Source organism: Rhineura floridana, chromosome 2 (genome assembly GCF_030035675.1).
Source record: "Rhineura floridana isolate rRhiFlo1 chromosome 2, rRhiFlo1.hap2, whole genome shotgun sequence".
In the NCBI taxonomy this organism is placed as follows: domain Eukaryota; kingdom Metazoa; phylum Chordata; class Lepidosauria; order Squamata; family Rhineuridae; genus Rhineura; species Rhineura floridana.
In genome coordinates, this window is record NC_084481.1 from 2429561 (window position 1) to 2441944 (window position 12384).

The 12384-nt window shown below is 40.1% G+C and overlaps 1 protein-coding gene across 9 annotated transcripts in view; it reads right to left on the reverse strand.

Annotated features, from left to right (window-relative positions):
• The window catches only part of PCNT (pericentrin), a 200069-nt gene that overhangs the window by 131946 nt on the left and 55739 nt on the right, over positions 1-12384 (reverse strand). For all 9 annotated transcript variants that reach the window (XM_061607607.1, XM_061607602.1, XM_061607606.1 and 6 more), the window contains 3 exons: positions 11772-11859; positions 5590-5806; positions 4271-4506 (listed from right to left, as the gene is read on the reverse strand). In XM_061607607.1, coding sequence (XP_061463591.1) covers positions 4271-4506; positions 5590-5806; positions 11772-11859 — 541 coding nt within the window. The remainder of the gene's footprint in view (positions 1-4270; positions 4507-5589; positions 5807-11771; positions 11860-12384) is intronic.

Sequence of the window (12384 nt, forward strand, 5' to 3'; positions counted from 1 at the left end):
CCATCTATAGGAGCTTTGGCAAACCGGTGATTGACTTGTGCACATCTCCAGTAAGCAGCTCCTATCCAGATGCCAGGAAGAATGGGCTGTGGGCATACAGGTTCTCTCTACGTATTAGTTTCCCAGTGCTCTGTACACCTTCTCTCCTAGCCAAGATTCTACAGAGGCAAGAGACCTCATTTTGATGAACCTTAACTGGCTAAAGAGCTCCGGCCTAGGTCTCCTTTAATACCCCTGAAACTGCAGGGTCCCTTTCTACACCCAGACATGACATGGCTCTCTCTTTCCCCTGGAAATTAAGGAGAACATTCTGTCATTCCAAGGGAGTGACTGACATTCCCCTGGCATTCATTATATTTATGAAATACTGACAGTTTCCCTACACTTGTGTAGGTAGGAAAAAAGTGTCAGTTTCCTCAGCAGTTAGCAGATCTCTATTCTTTGTTTTAATGCTGAATGGATTGTGGTTTATATTCTAACTCCTCAAAAACAAGTCTCTTTCTTCAGTTCCAACCTAACAGGAAAAACAACTTCTTAGCTCCAATTCACATATTTGTTAAGAGAAGCAGCGTGACACAGTCCCCTGAATATCCATTCTTGGTAATGCTTTGTATGTCATTTTGAACATCTTGATTCTATCTGCTACACCATCTGCAAGACAGATCTATAAACTGGGGGCCTTCTCCATCAAAGAACAGCTTTGTAACTTTACGGCATTTCAACCTGATTTCTCCTACAGTCCTAAGATAAACTCTATTTTTCATACATTGGAGCAGGCACTACTTCATTCTTTTTGCCCCAAGCCTAAACATCCTAAAGCAAGCGGCACAAGGTAGAAGTGCATGCATATTTAGAAATCATTATCCTATACTCTAACTCCAATTCTTCAAATGGCATTGTTTATTTAGGCAAAACAACAACAGCACTGCATGAGGGAAATATCAGCAGACTTGGAAAACCATGAAGTTTGCAGAAATACAAACATCTGGGGGGTATGAGGGTCCAATCTCTAAATACAGCTCAGTGAAGATTTGGTACCTATGGAATGTCAATTGTTTGTTGAAAGGAAAACAACTGCATGTTAGGACATGGAATTTAATGGAGTGCCTGGAAAAAGGACAGAAGAGAAATCGATATAAAAAAAGAACCATTCCATAGTTTGACAAAGATTTTAGTGCTGCTGGGACTGAGCAGAAGTGTGTTCACCTCATCCCTACAACCCCCCCCCAATAGCCCAATGAATACTGAGCATGCTCAGTGAGCACAGAATCCTGGCTGATTATGGGAGGGGGGACTGGTAAAATGAAGTGACTGAAATTCTGAAAAGAAGCAGTCCACACTGCAACATTTTGTTACAGGGCCCAACTTGGACATATCGGCGGGGGGGGGAAGAATAATAATTTCCTTCTACCTGTCCTCTATGGATGAGAAGGTTTCTAAGTACCATAGGGAAATGCAGAATTAAGATCTGCATCTGCCTAGCCTGAGTTTTAGCTGTTACTTTTCTTTTCCAGAATCATGGCTTATTTGGCAAGTGAGTGCTATCTCAGCAGCTCAGTACCAAGGTTCCCTTGGAAGAGATTTAGACTTCAGTCTCTTCTTTTGTTAGGGATCACAAATTGGAGACCTTTTGCTTCTACCAGTTAAGCCATTGGAAAAAGAATATGATGAGAGCTAACAAACTGAGACTCAATCCTGACAAGACTGAGATGCTGTTGGTGGGGGGGCTCTCTGCCCAGATGGTTGATGTCCGACCTGCCCTAGATGGGGTTACACTCCCCCTAAAGGAGCAGGTCCGTAGTTTGGGGGTCTTATTAGATCCGCTCCTGTCACTGGAGGCTCAGGTAGCCTCGGTGGCACGGAATGCGTTCTACCAGCTTCCGCTGGTAGCCCAACTACGACCCTATCTGGACAGGGAGAACCTCGCCACAGTTATCCATGCTCTGGTAACCTCTAGATTGGACTACTGTAATGCACTCTACGTAGGGTTACCTTTGAAGATGGTTCGGAAACTTCAGCTGGTGCAGAATGCTGCGGCCAGAGTTCTTACTGGGACAAAAAAAATTGATCATATAACACCTGTCCTGGCCCAGCTGCACTGGCTACCAATATGTTTCCGGGCCAGATTCAAAGTGTTGGTTCTTACCTATAAAGCCCTTAACGGCATCGGACCGCAATACCTGGCGGAACGCCTCTCCCGCTATGTACCTACCCGGTCGCTGCACTCGACGTCGAAGGCCCTTCTCCGTGTCCCAACGCATAGGGAGGCACGGAGAACGATAACTAGAGCTAGGGCCTTCTCAGTGGTGGCCCCCGAATTATGGAACGCCCTCCCTGATGAGATACGCCTGGCGCCTTCTTTGCTATCTTTTCGGCGCCAGGTAAAGACCTACCTCTTCGCCCAGGCATTTTAAAAAATTTAAAATTTGAATTTAAAATTGAAAATTTTTAATTATGTCTTATTGTGTTTTTGTATTTTAACCTGTTTTATTATGCTGTACACCGCCCTGGGAGCTTATTGCTATAGGGCGGTCTAAAATGTAATAACATAAATAATAAATAATAAATAATATCTAACAGGTTCTTCTCCTTTAATGCTGGACAGCAAGGGACATCAGTACTACTGTTGAACATCCTGCGGTGGATACCCTCCATTGCTGATGGAGATAAGAATTTGTACTTATCACTAAGGTTTCTTCTCATCTATACATGGAGAATATCCAGCTCTACACAGAGCTCTTGTTGCTCATTGGGATTCCCAGAGCATTCAGTTAGGCTCAGTTTGAATCCTGAGGAAAGCCTTGTCTTCCTTCTCCACTGGTTCAAGAAACATTGCAAATAAAAATTAGACACAAAGTATAACATTCATTTTTTGCCTGCCTTATTTATACTATAATCCAAAACTGAGGAGCCTTCCTTGCATCAGAATGGATAGTATTAAAAGAATACTGATAAGCCCTGCCTCTGGAATGAGGGAGGATACCCCCTAGACACCATCTTCTAGCAACAAGAGCATACATTTATGGTTAGTCCATTGTTCTTTTCCAAGAATACCAAAGCATCCTAAAAACTGCTCTTTTAAGGAAGCTCACATAAACAAAGCTTCCTTTTCCCTCCTCCCTACCCCCACAGCCACCTACTACACCAGAAAAACCTTTGCAGAGGGTCAAGGAAGACCCTCCTGAACAATATGGGGTGGGGTGGGGCAGCAGGAGAGAGAAGAGGATGGAAAACTTTCATTTTGTAAACTGCCTTTTGTTTCCTTACGTTAGAATCCAGCCCAATTTTAGACAAATCCCCCTTCTCTAAGCAGCCCCCCACACACCCTATCCCACATTGTTCAGGAAGCTCCCTGACCTTTTACAGAGGTTTTTTGGAGGGTGCAGGCAGCTGCAGGGAAAGGGATAGGACACTTTGCTTCTGTGATCATCCTTTATGGAACTTCTGCCTAAACTTACATAGGATTGCACAGTAAAAATAAGAATCATACATTTAAGAAACTGAGTAATTATTGTTTGAAATAAATATGTACACAAACCACACTGTTCATAATTCAACAGAATTAGTCAGTGATTTTTTGCTGCAATCCTACACATCCTTGCTTGGAACTTACCATGAACTGAGTGGGATTTTCCATGCATGTTCCCTAAGCCAACAGCAACCCTCACTGACAATCAGTGTATTTGAGCCCACTATCTTGATTCAAAATGGTATCCAATGGTATACAAACAAACAAAATCCTGCTCCTTGATCTTAGTGTAAACATTTTGGCATGATGGTTCCTATCTTAAAAGTTGTCCAAATCATTAATTTTTGAAAGGTTGACTCAGCCATTTTATTTCAAAATGGCTTCTAGTCATATCCAAATACAGACAAAAACCTGTTCCTTGACCTCAGGAACCACCATGCCAAATTTGGTTATGATATTTTAAAAAATATTCAAATCAGTGCAGTTTTTAAGGTGCAGTCCACCATTTTATTCAAAATGGCGGTATCCAAAAGTAGTAAAAAACCTGCTCAGAAACCATCATGCCAAATTTGGTTACGATATCTTAAGAGGTCTCCGAATTTATAAGTGTGCAGACAATCCATTTTTCAAAAAATATAGGAGATAAAATGTACTACTGTTTCTTTGGACTTAAAAAATGGACAATAAATGTTATTGATATTTTGAAATATGCTTTGTCTGTACGCTTATTCTCTCTTATTATAACCCTTAATTACAGTATTTCTTAGAAACACAGTATTTCAGCATCTCTGCATATTTTACCTGTTCTAATTCCTTCAAATGCTTTTCTTGACACACACTCATTTCCTTGAATTTAGTATTTTCTCTCTTCAGTTTTTCTATTTCTTCTTTTTGCATAGAAATGGACTGCATGTCAAACTGAAGAATATTAAGTTGAGCTTTGTAGTCATTTTCCAGTACCAAGAGTCGCTCAGCTACTTCCACTTCTACCTGGCGTGCAGCATCTTGAGCACTTTGTAGACGAAGTTTAGCAATTTCTGAAAATAATTTTAAATATTAAAGAGATTTTGACATCAGTTTTGGTAACTGAAACAGAAGAAAACTAAGATTACTTATAACAATGAGACACCAAAGATATAAATGAGTAAACGTTCACTGTGCTTCATCACTTCTAACAAGTACATACAGATTAGACTTATTAATAATAAACTTAAATGCTGCAGTAAGAAAAACTGCTTCTCTAACAGCTACAGAGCGCCAGTCTCAGTGTTTGCTCATGAATGAAAGTCAATCTGAGAGTACTATCCTTTTGCATAACACACAGACAGTTGAGCAGAAACAGAACATTAGGAAACTGCTAAGATCCCTATGAGGAAGGAAATTAGGGCTAACAGCACCTAACCAAAATTTCAAGCACATCACACTGAGGAGGCCTTGTGAATGTTTTATGAATCTCTCATGCTTTCAGTGGAATTTAATTATTAAAACAAGGGAACAGGTAATCTTAGTAAGTTACACCTGTTTTCAATTTTTATTGTTATTACTACATTATGGACACTAGGATCCCCAATCTTTGGGATTAAAAGCTTGAGACACATGCCAAACTAAATTATAGTAGCATTTATGATGCTGGGGGGGGGCAGTCCAGCTGGAGCAGGTGCTGAAGTAGTCTTCACCTGCCTGCCTCTCTCCTGAAATCCTTTCCACAAGCCCACTGATAGCAGATCACCCTGTGGGGGTGACGTGGGTAAAGTCCATCTGCAACAGGTCCTGATGTCTTCTTTGTCTGCCTTTCTCTATGGGAATCCTTCCCACAGGACTGTTGATGGTAGTCCTGTGGGAAAGACAGAGAGGAAAGTCCAGGTAGAGCAAGCTGTGAGAGGGTCTTCACTTGCCTCCTCGGCATGCTCTTTCATGCCTAGGAAAAACCCACGGCTAGTCTGGGCACAGTCAAGCATGAACTTAACCCTTGTACCAATTTCAAAAGGGAAGAAAATTTAAGAACACAGTGCTACACAATATGTTAAGCAAATGTATTTCACTAGTTTATACCAGTAAGCAAGCTTTTCCATGTAAATGTAATGTGGGAAACTATTTATTCATTAGATGTAACATCTTACCTTTGAGGTGCTCTTCTGACATTGTGGCACGGAGCTGTTCAAGACCCAAACAATGCTTTCTTTTCAGTTGCTCAATTTCAGAAGTGTATCTATCCGAGAGATCCATCTTCATCTTCATTAGGCTCTCTTGGTACTGAAGCGAGAGCGAAGACCTTAACAACTCTACGTCACTTCTGTGCTTATTATCCATATGCAACTGTAAACAAGAGAATTCTTCCTAAAGGCAATATGCAGAAGAACACTATTAAGATTTATGAAATGTGTCAATATTCAATTTTCCATGTAAAACACTTTGTAATACTAGAATTAACACAAGCAGTCTACATGGACTAAGTTGTTCACAACCCTCAGCAATAAAACGCAATAATTAAATCTTTAGTACAGTCATGACCAGGATGGAAAACCAAATGTTAAGCAGTCCTGTTTTGTTGCTGTTATGTGCCTTCAAGTCGATTACGACTTATGGCGACCCCCAATAGTATCTGTTATAAACCACCCTGTTCAGATCTTGTAAGTTCAGGTCCATGGCTTCCTTTATGGAATCAATCAATTTCTTGTTTGGTCTTCCTCTTTTCCTACTCAAGCAGTCCTGTACGGACAGAAAAAGGCACCCAATTCAAAAATCAACTTTTGGCTACAACCAGAGGCATGCTTTGAGTGAGCTTCCAATTCTCCTTTTGCACTTCCAGGTATAAGTCAAGCCAGGGATGTGAAGGATCTTTCTTTACAGCTGTGGCTTGAACTCAAGCAACCCCTGCAAAGGAAAAACTGGGAGCACGCTTACTACATTTCCAATTCTTTCCTTTGAAGTTAGATTACCTGATTTCATAGAGGTGTCAGATGATTGAGAAATGGGCAGTTCCATCTTCCTACAGGAAATGTGGGGGTCTGGATCCAGCCCACCAGCCACTTTCCATTCACCATCCCCACCTGTTTAAAACTATGTTTCAATGTGATGTGTGAACCAGGCCACTATTTGTTTGCCAAATTTGTGAACAAGTTTTAGAAACTTTTCAATATGGGAAGTATTCATGAGTATGTTCCATATCCTAGCAATGTATGTGAATATATACCATGTATGTGCTGCTTGGTATTCACGCTCACAGTCCTTCACAAATGTTATCTGGAGAGCTTTTGGATGCTGTACCGAAACAAGTGAGAAAACCTTATTTGAATACTCTCACATAAAGTTTCTTTCATCCTGGGATGTTTGTTTTGGTCATCATTTACACTTCCAAACAAATCTCATATTTCAAATTTGGAAGCATTCTCAACTTACAAATAAATCCTATTTTCACCAGACTGAAGTCCAACCAAGTCCAGCTTTTCAATTCATTGATCTTTTCATCCTCTCTCATAATTCCACTGATGTTAAGGACTGAGAGGTTTGTTGTTATGTGCCTTCAAGTCAGTTAGGCCTTATGGCGACCCCATTAATCAGTGACCTCCAAGAGCACCTGTCATGAACCACCCTGTTCAGATAATGTAAGTTCAGGTCTGTGGTCCCCTTTATAGAATCAATCCACTTCTCTCTGGCCTTCCTCTTTGTCTACTCCCTTCTGTTTTTCCCAGCATTATTGTGTTTTCTAGTGAATCATGTCTCCTCGTTATGCATCCGAAGTATGATAACCTCAGTTTCATAATTTTAGCTTCTAGTGACAGTTCTGGTTTAATTTGTTCTAACACCCAATTATTTGTCTTTTTTGCAGTCCATGGTATTCTCCTCCAACACATTTCAAATGAGTTTATTTTTCTCTTATCTGCTTTTTTCACTGTCCAACTTTCACATCCATAGAGATCGGGAATACCATGGTCTGAATGATCCTGTTCAGTGATACATCTTTGTATTTGAGGACCTTTTCTAGTTCTCCCATAGCTGCCCTCCCCAGTCCTAGCCTTCTTCTGATTTCTTGACTATTGTCTCCATTTTGGTTAATGACTCTGCCAAGGTATTGATAATCCTTGACAAGTTCAATGTCCTCATTGTCAACTTTCAAGTTACATAAATCTTCTGTTGTTACTCCTCAGTAAATGGTTTTTCATCACTTTACAGAGACCAAATCTGTTCCTGCAGCTTTAAGTTGCCATCATGGTTGCCATAGTCTTTTTTTCCACAACCACAGACTTTAGTTAACTGGCTTTAGTTACTCTTTACTCTTGGCTTGCTTAAACCGTTCCTCTTGCTGTTGTGGACTGGACTAGAGTTTTGCTATGGTCATATACTGCTTCAAGATATAGAACTAGTAGAGCTAAGGCAAAAGCAATCGAGGAATAGATTTAGCCTGATGTGACTAAATGGATCTCTGTCAAACTGTTTTATCCATACCCAAATGGATTGCAGAAATCTCATTATGTGATGTGCAGATGATTGCTTGATGTATCCAATAGAATGTAGAACAGCACTAACTGTTTACAGAAAGTCAACATCATTTCTTCATTCTTCAAAATATGCACCAAAACAGGCTCTTCATCTTTGACCTTGTGTGTGGTCATTTCTATTCAAAGATCAAAAGTTAAACAAGAATATGTTGTTTAGATGATCAATTGTGCTAAATGTCCTTCATGTACGTCCTGGTCTTGTGCCACTCAGGGAGAGAGGTAATCTGTAGCCAGAACTTTTAGCAGCCATGTTCCATACTTGTCAGTGCCATAAGGTTAAAACTATGGTTCTGAGGGGTAGAAGAGAACTAAGGCCTTTTGAGTCTGTGCCTTGCGTCCACTCTCCTAGACTCTTCCTCTTTTTGTCCTGGCTCCCAACAGGAGAAGCAGACTCAGGACTCAAAGGATGGCTTTTACACAAAGCTTTATTCCAGAAGTCAGTACAGGAATGCAGTGTCAGGCATTCTAGGCATGATTCAGGATACAGACTAGGCATATCTCTAAAACCGGCTAGGAATCTCTCCTGATACAAACTTGGCAAATGGAAGCAACAGCAGACTACATATCTCAGGATACAAACTATGTATGCGGAGGCAATGGCAGACTGTTGTTGTTATGCCTTAACCTCATCCAGCCATCCTAACTATAAGAGAGGTAGGCAGGCACATACTTGTCCGAGCATTCTCACTCTACATTCTGTGACTACTGTACAGGCTCAGTCTTCACTGGGATGGTATGTTTTTTTTTGGGGGGGGGGGAGTGGTGCATCCTTAGATCTTTTAGAAAAGGATATCTATAACACTTGGGGTTCCCTCAAGTGTGCTGATGCTTTCATCTTATTAATCAGTGGTGCCATTTTGGATACAACCCTGGCAGTACTCATCACCTGGAGTTCGCTATTAGAAAGAGTGACAATAAACCTACCACATCATTTATTCTTTTCTGAATCAGTAGACCAATAAGAATTTTGTGCATTAATTTTAAGCACTGGATGCTCCTCTTATGATTCTTCCACTAAGTGCCAAGTGAAATGAACAAACAGTGGGCATGGAAAGTACAGAATAAGCTGCAAATTTTCATTTTTCAGCTGTACTATCAGTCTATAGGCTGCCTAATCACCAACAAGAGAAAAGAATGCCATTATTTTAATTTCAGCTGCAGTAACCATACAGCATGCTACATAGGGCGGTTTAGAGAGCTTCAGGAAAAAAATAAGCCTTACTCTTCACTACATACTTGTGAACATTACAATGAATCCCATTAAAAGCATTAAACCTTGTGGATTCTAGAACAGCCTTTCCCAACCTTCGGGTCCCCAAATGTTGCTGAACTATAACTCCCATCAGCCCCAGCCAGCACAGCCAATGGTCAGGAATTATGGGAACTGTAGTCTAGCAGCATCTGCAGATCCAAAGGTTGGGAAAGGCTGTTCTAAAAGATACATACTTTGCTTTATCATCCATACATACCAATGAATGGATCTCTACCTACTTCTGCTGAGTGTTAAGTGTTCTGGAGTAATGTGTTCAATTATGCTCAGGTAGTTGTAACATCCATTTTACTGTCTTGTATGGTTTAACGTTTTCATGTTCTCACACTTGGACATGAGCAGTTTGGGATGCTTTTCAGGTGGTAATAATTTCCAACATTCTCTGTCTGAACAAACATGACATTTGTTTGGTGGGATGTGTTTGCACCTCTGAGTATTTTTATTATTTATTTATTTAATTTATATCCCTCTCTTCCTCCCAGAAGCCCAGAGCAGCAAGAGTATCATCTAGAAGTGAGGAGAAGCCATTGTGGCATAGCAGAGTGTTAGACTAGGGCCTGGAAGACAAGGGTTCAAATCCCTTCTCAGCTGTGAAACTCACTGAGCCATTCACTGCCTTGCAGTCTAACCTATCTCACAGGGCTGTTGTGGGGGAAACCTGGGATGGGAAGAACCATATAAGACATCTTGGGCTCATTGGAGGAAAGGTGGGGTATAAATGTTGTTATTTGCAGTCCGTGCACTATATAGGTTGAGGATGTCCTCACAGCTTATCCAAAGGCCAAACTTTCTTCATCAACCCCATAATCTTGCAACTTCTAGTCATTCCATGGAGAGTCACAGTCTGAAAAGATGCTCACTTCCCAGTGATAAAGGAAACACCAGAGACGTCAATGTTATAATCTGTGGCGCATCAACATCACCTCCAAAGTCATTAATAGCAGGATCCTTGAGCCATGCTATATATTTACATAGGTCAGTAGTGTCTCTCGAGTCCTCCAGTACTTCATCAGCAAGTCTTTTATTCAGACGTTGTCTTCCATTATTGTTCATCAATTGTGTCCAAGGAATAAATTACTGCTGCAATGCACCATCTGCTGATTTGTCATACAGTATGGTGCTCTTCTTATGGAAATAGTCATGAATTATGTGAGCTGGTAAATTTGTTCTGAAGCATCTTCTTTATTGTAGCCTATTTTGTCCCACTACATTCATAGTCAACGTTTGTAAGAAAATTGGAATAACTATTGAGAAGATCCTATAATGTTCTTGGTTTTTTCAAGTTAAACATAATGAGCATGGTTCAAGAACATTTACTGAAACTCTGCAAGTTGAATCAGATGGAGGTACATTAACCAGTCACTCTGATCACCACACTGATGAAACATTTTTTGATATCCTTGCTGGATGAAAAAAAGTTTATCAAATCTTGGCTGCAAAAAGGATCAACTATCAAATAGATGACAATATGTTAGGATTTCTTTTTTTAGCAGTCATACTGTATTTGTCACCTACCAGAATTTCCCCAAGTTTTGGGTCACCCCAGCCCAATTTATTTTCTACCTTTCTAAGATTTCCAAACAGCTGTTAGACTAGTACTTGTAAAAATGGTCAACTAATCCTATTATTTTGTCTTAAATACCACCCATCTTCATGGCCACATTTCCCCATAATTTGATGATCTTCTTGTTTCATTACACATAAAATATTTCAAGTGATTACAGAAGCAAGAACATCAAATATGTATTTAAATCATCACTGACACCTTCACATTTATATTCACAAATATCTGAGAGAATACCTTTGCCCATATTAAGCTGCCTATGCATTAAGGTCAGCTGAAGAGGTTCTCCTGGTGGCCGCTGCATTAAATTAATATTCTGAGATGCCAGGTAAAAAACCCACTTTTTGTTGGGCTTTTAGAGGCTGATAAGTTTAAGTCATTTTTCTGATGATGTGTATTATGTAAGCTATGAAAATTATTTTAATGTATTTAACATTACCTTATTTTTGTGAACTGCCCTATGACCATTTTTGGTGAAGGGCAATTTAGATTCCTCTAAATAAGTAAATTATGTCCTGTCATTTTGAGTAATAATTCTATGTGCAACCTGGCTTTCTCTGTTGCTGCACTTCACCTTTAACACTCTTCTGTATACATGTTCTTCTTTCTACTGTTTCCATATTGTTCTTCTGTACTCAGCCCTTTTTCTTTATCATTACTTACTACACATGGCTGTTTGTCCTAGTGGCGTACTGCCTTCCCCATCCCTGCCTTGTTTAAAAGTCTACTGGATAGGCATAGGGGCCTTTGCCCATCACTATTGTTCTTTGATGGTTTCCACAAACCTAAAGACAGGCATCTTAAGTGGATAAGCAGCTTGACAGTGTTATTAAGATCTTAACATAAATAATGAAATCTTCCTATGGCCAGACCTTTGCACAACCTCAGCTCTTCCAAAAAAAGGGGGGGGGAGACTATTTTCTACATAGACTTTCAAATATGCCTTTTTATTGCTAGTGAATTATTTACCTTATGACGCTCCAGCTGCTGAGTTAGCTGCTCAAATAGATCATGTCTCTCTTTTTCAGTCATCTCTTCTAAAAGTGTGGTAGATGGACTGTACGGAGGGAAATTTCAGAAGAATAAACAACCTTGCCTAATAATTTTTAATAATGCATAAACTTCAGCATCCATACTAAATAGATATATTTAGCCTGAAGAAGAGAAGATTAAAAGGCAATATGATAGCCATCTTCAAATATTCTAACAACTGTCATATAAGATGGAGTAAATGTGTTTTCAGTGCTCCAGATAGTAGGACCCAAACCAAGAGGTTTAAATTACAAGGAAAACAATTTCAATGAAACATTTAGAAGACCTTCCTGATGGCATTAGCTGTTGTGGAACAGAATGCCTTGGAAAAGGATGAACTTTCCCTCACTAGAGGTTTTAAAGCAGAGTCTGGATGGCTGCCTATCAGAAATGCTAGAACAGCAGATTTCCTGCAATGGTAGGCAGTTGGACTAGATGACATTTCCAACTCTGATTCTATGTGCTGAACTGGAAATTTGGGGCTGTTTTGAAGTCACATACCCCTACACGCAAGCAGCCATGATAGAATCAGGTGAGAAAATGTCAGCAT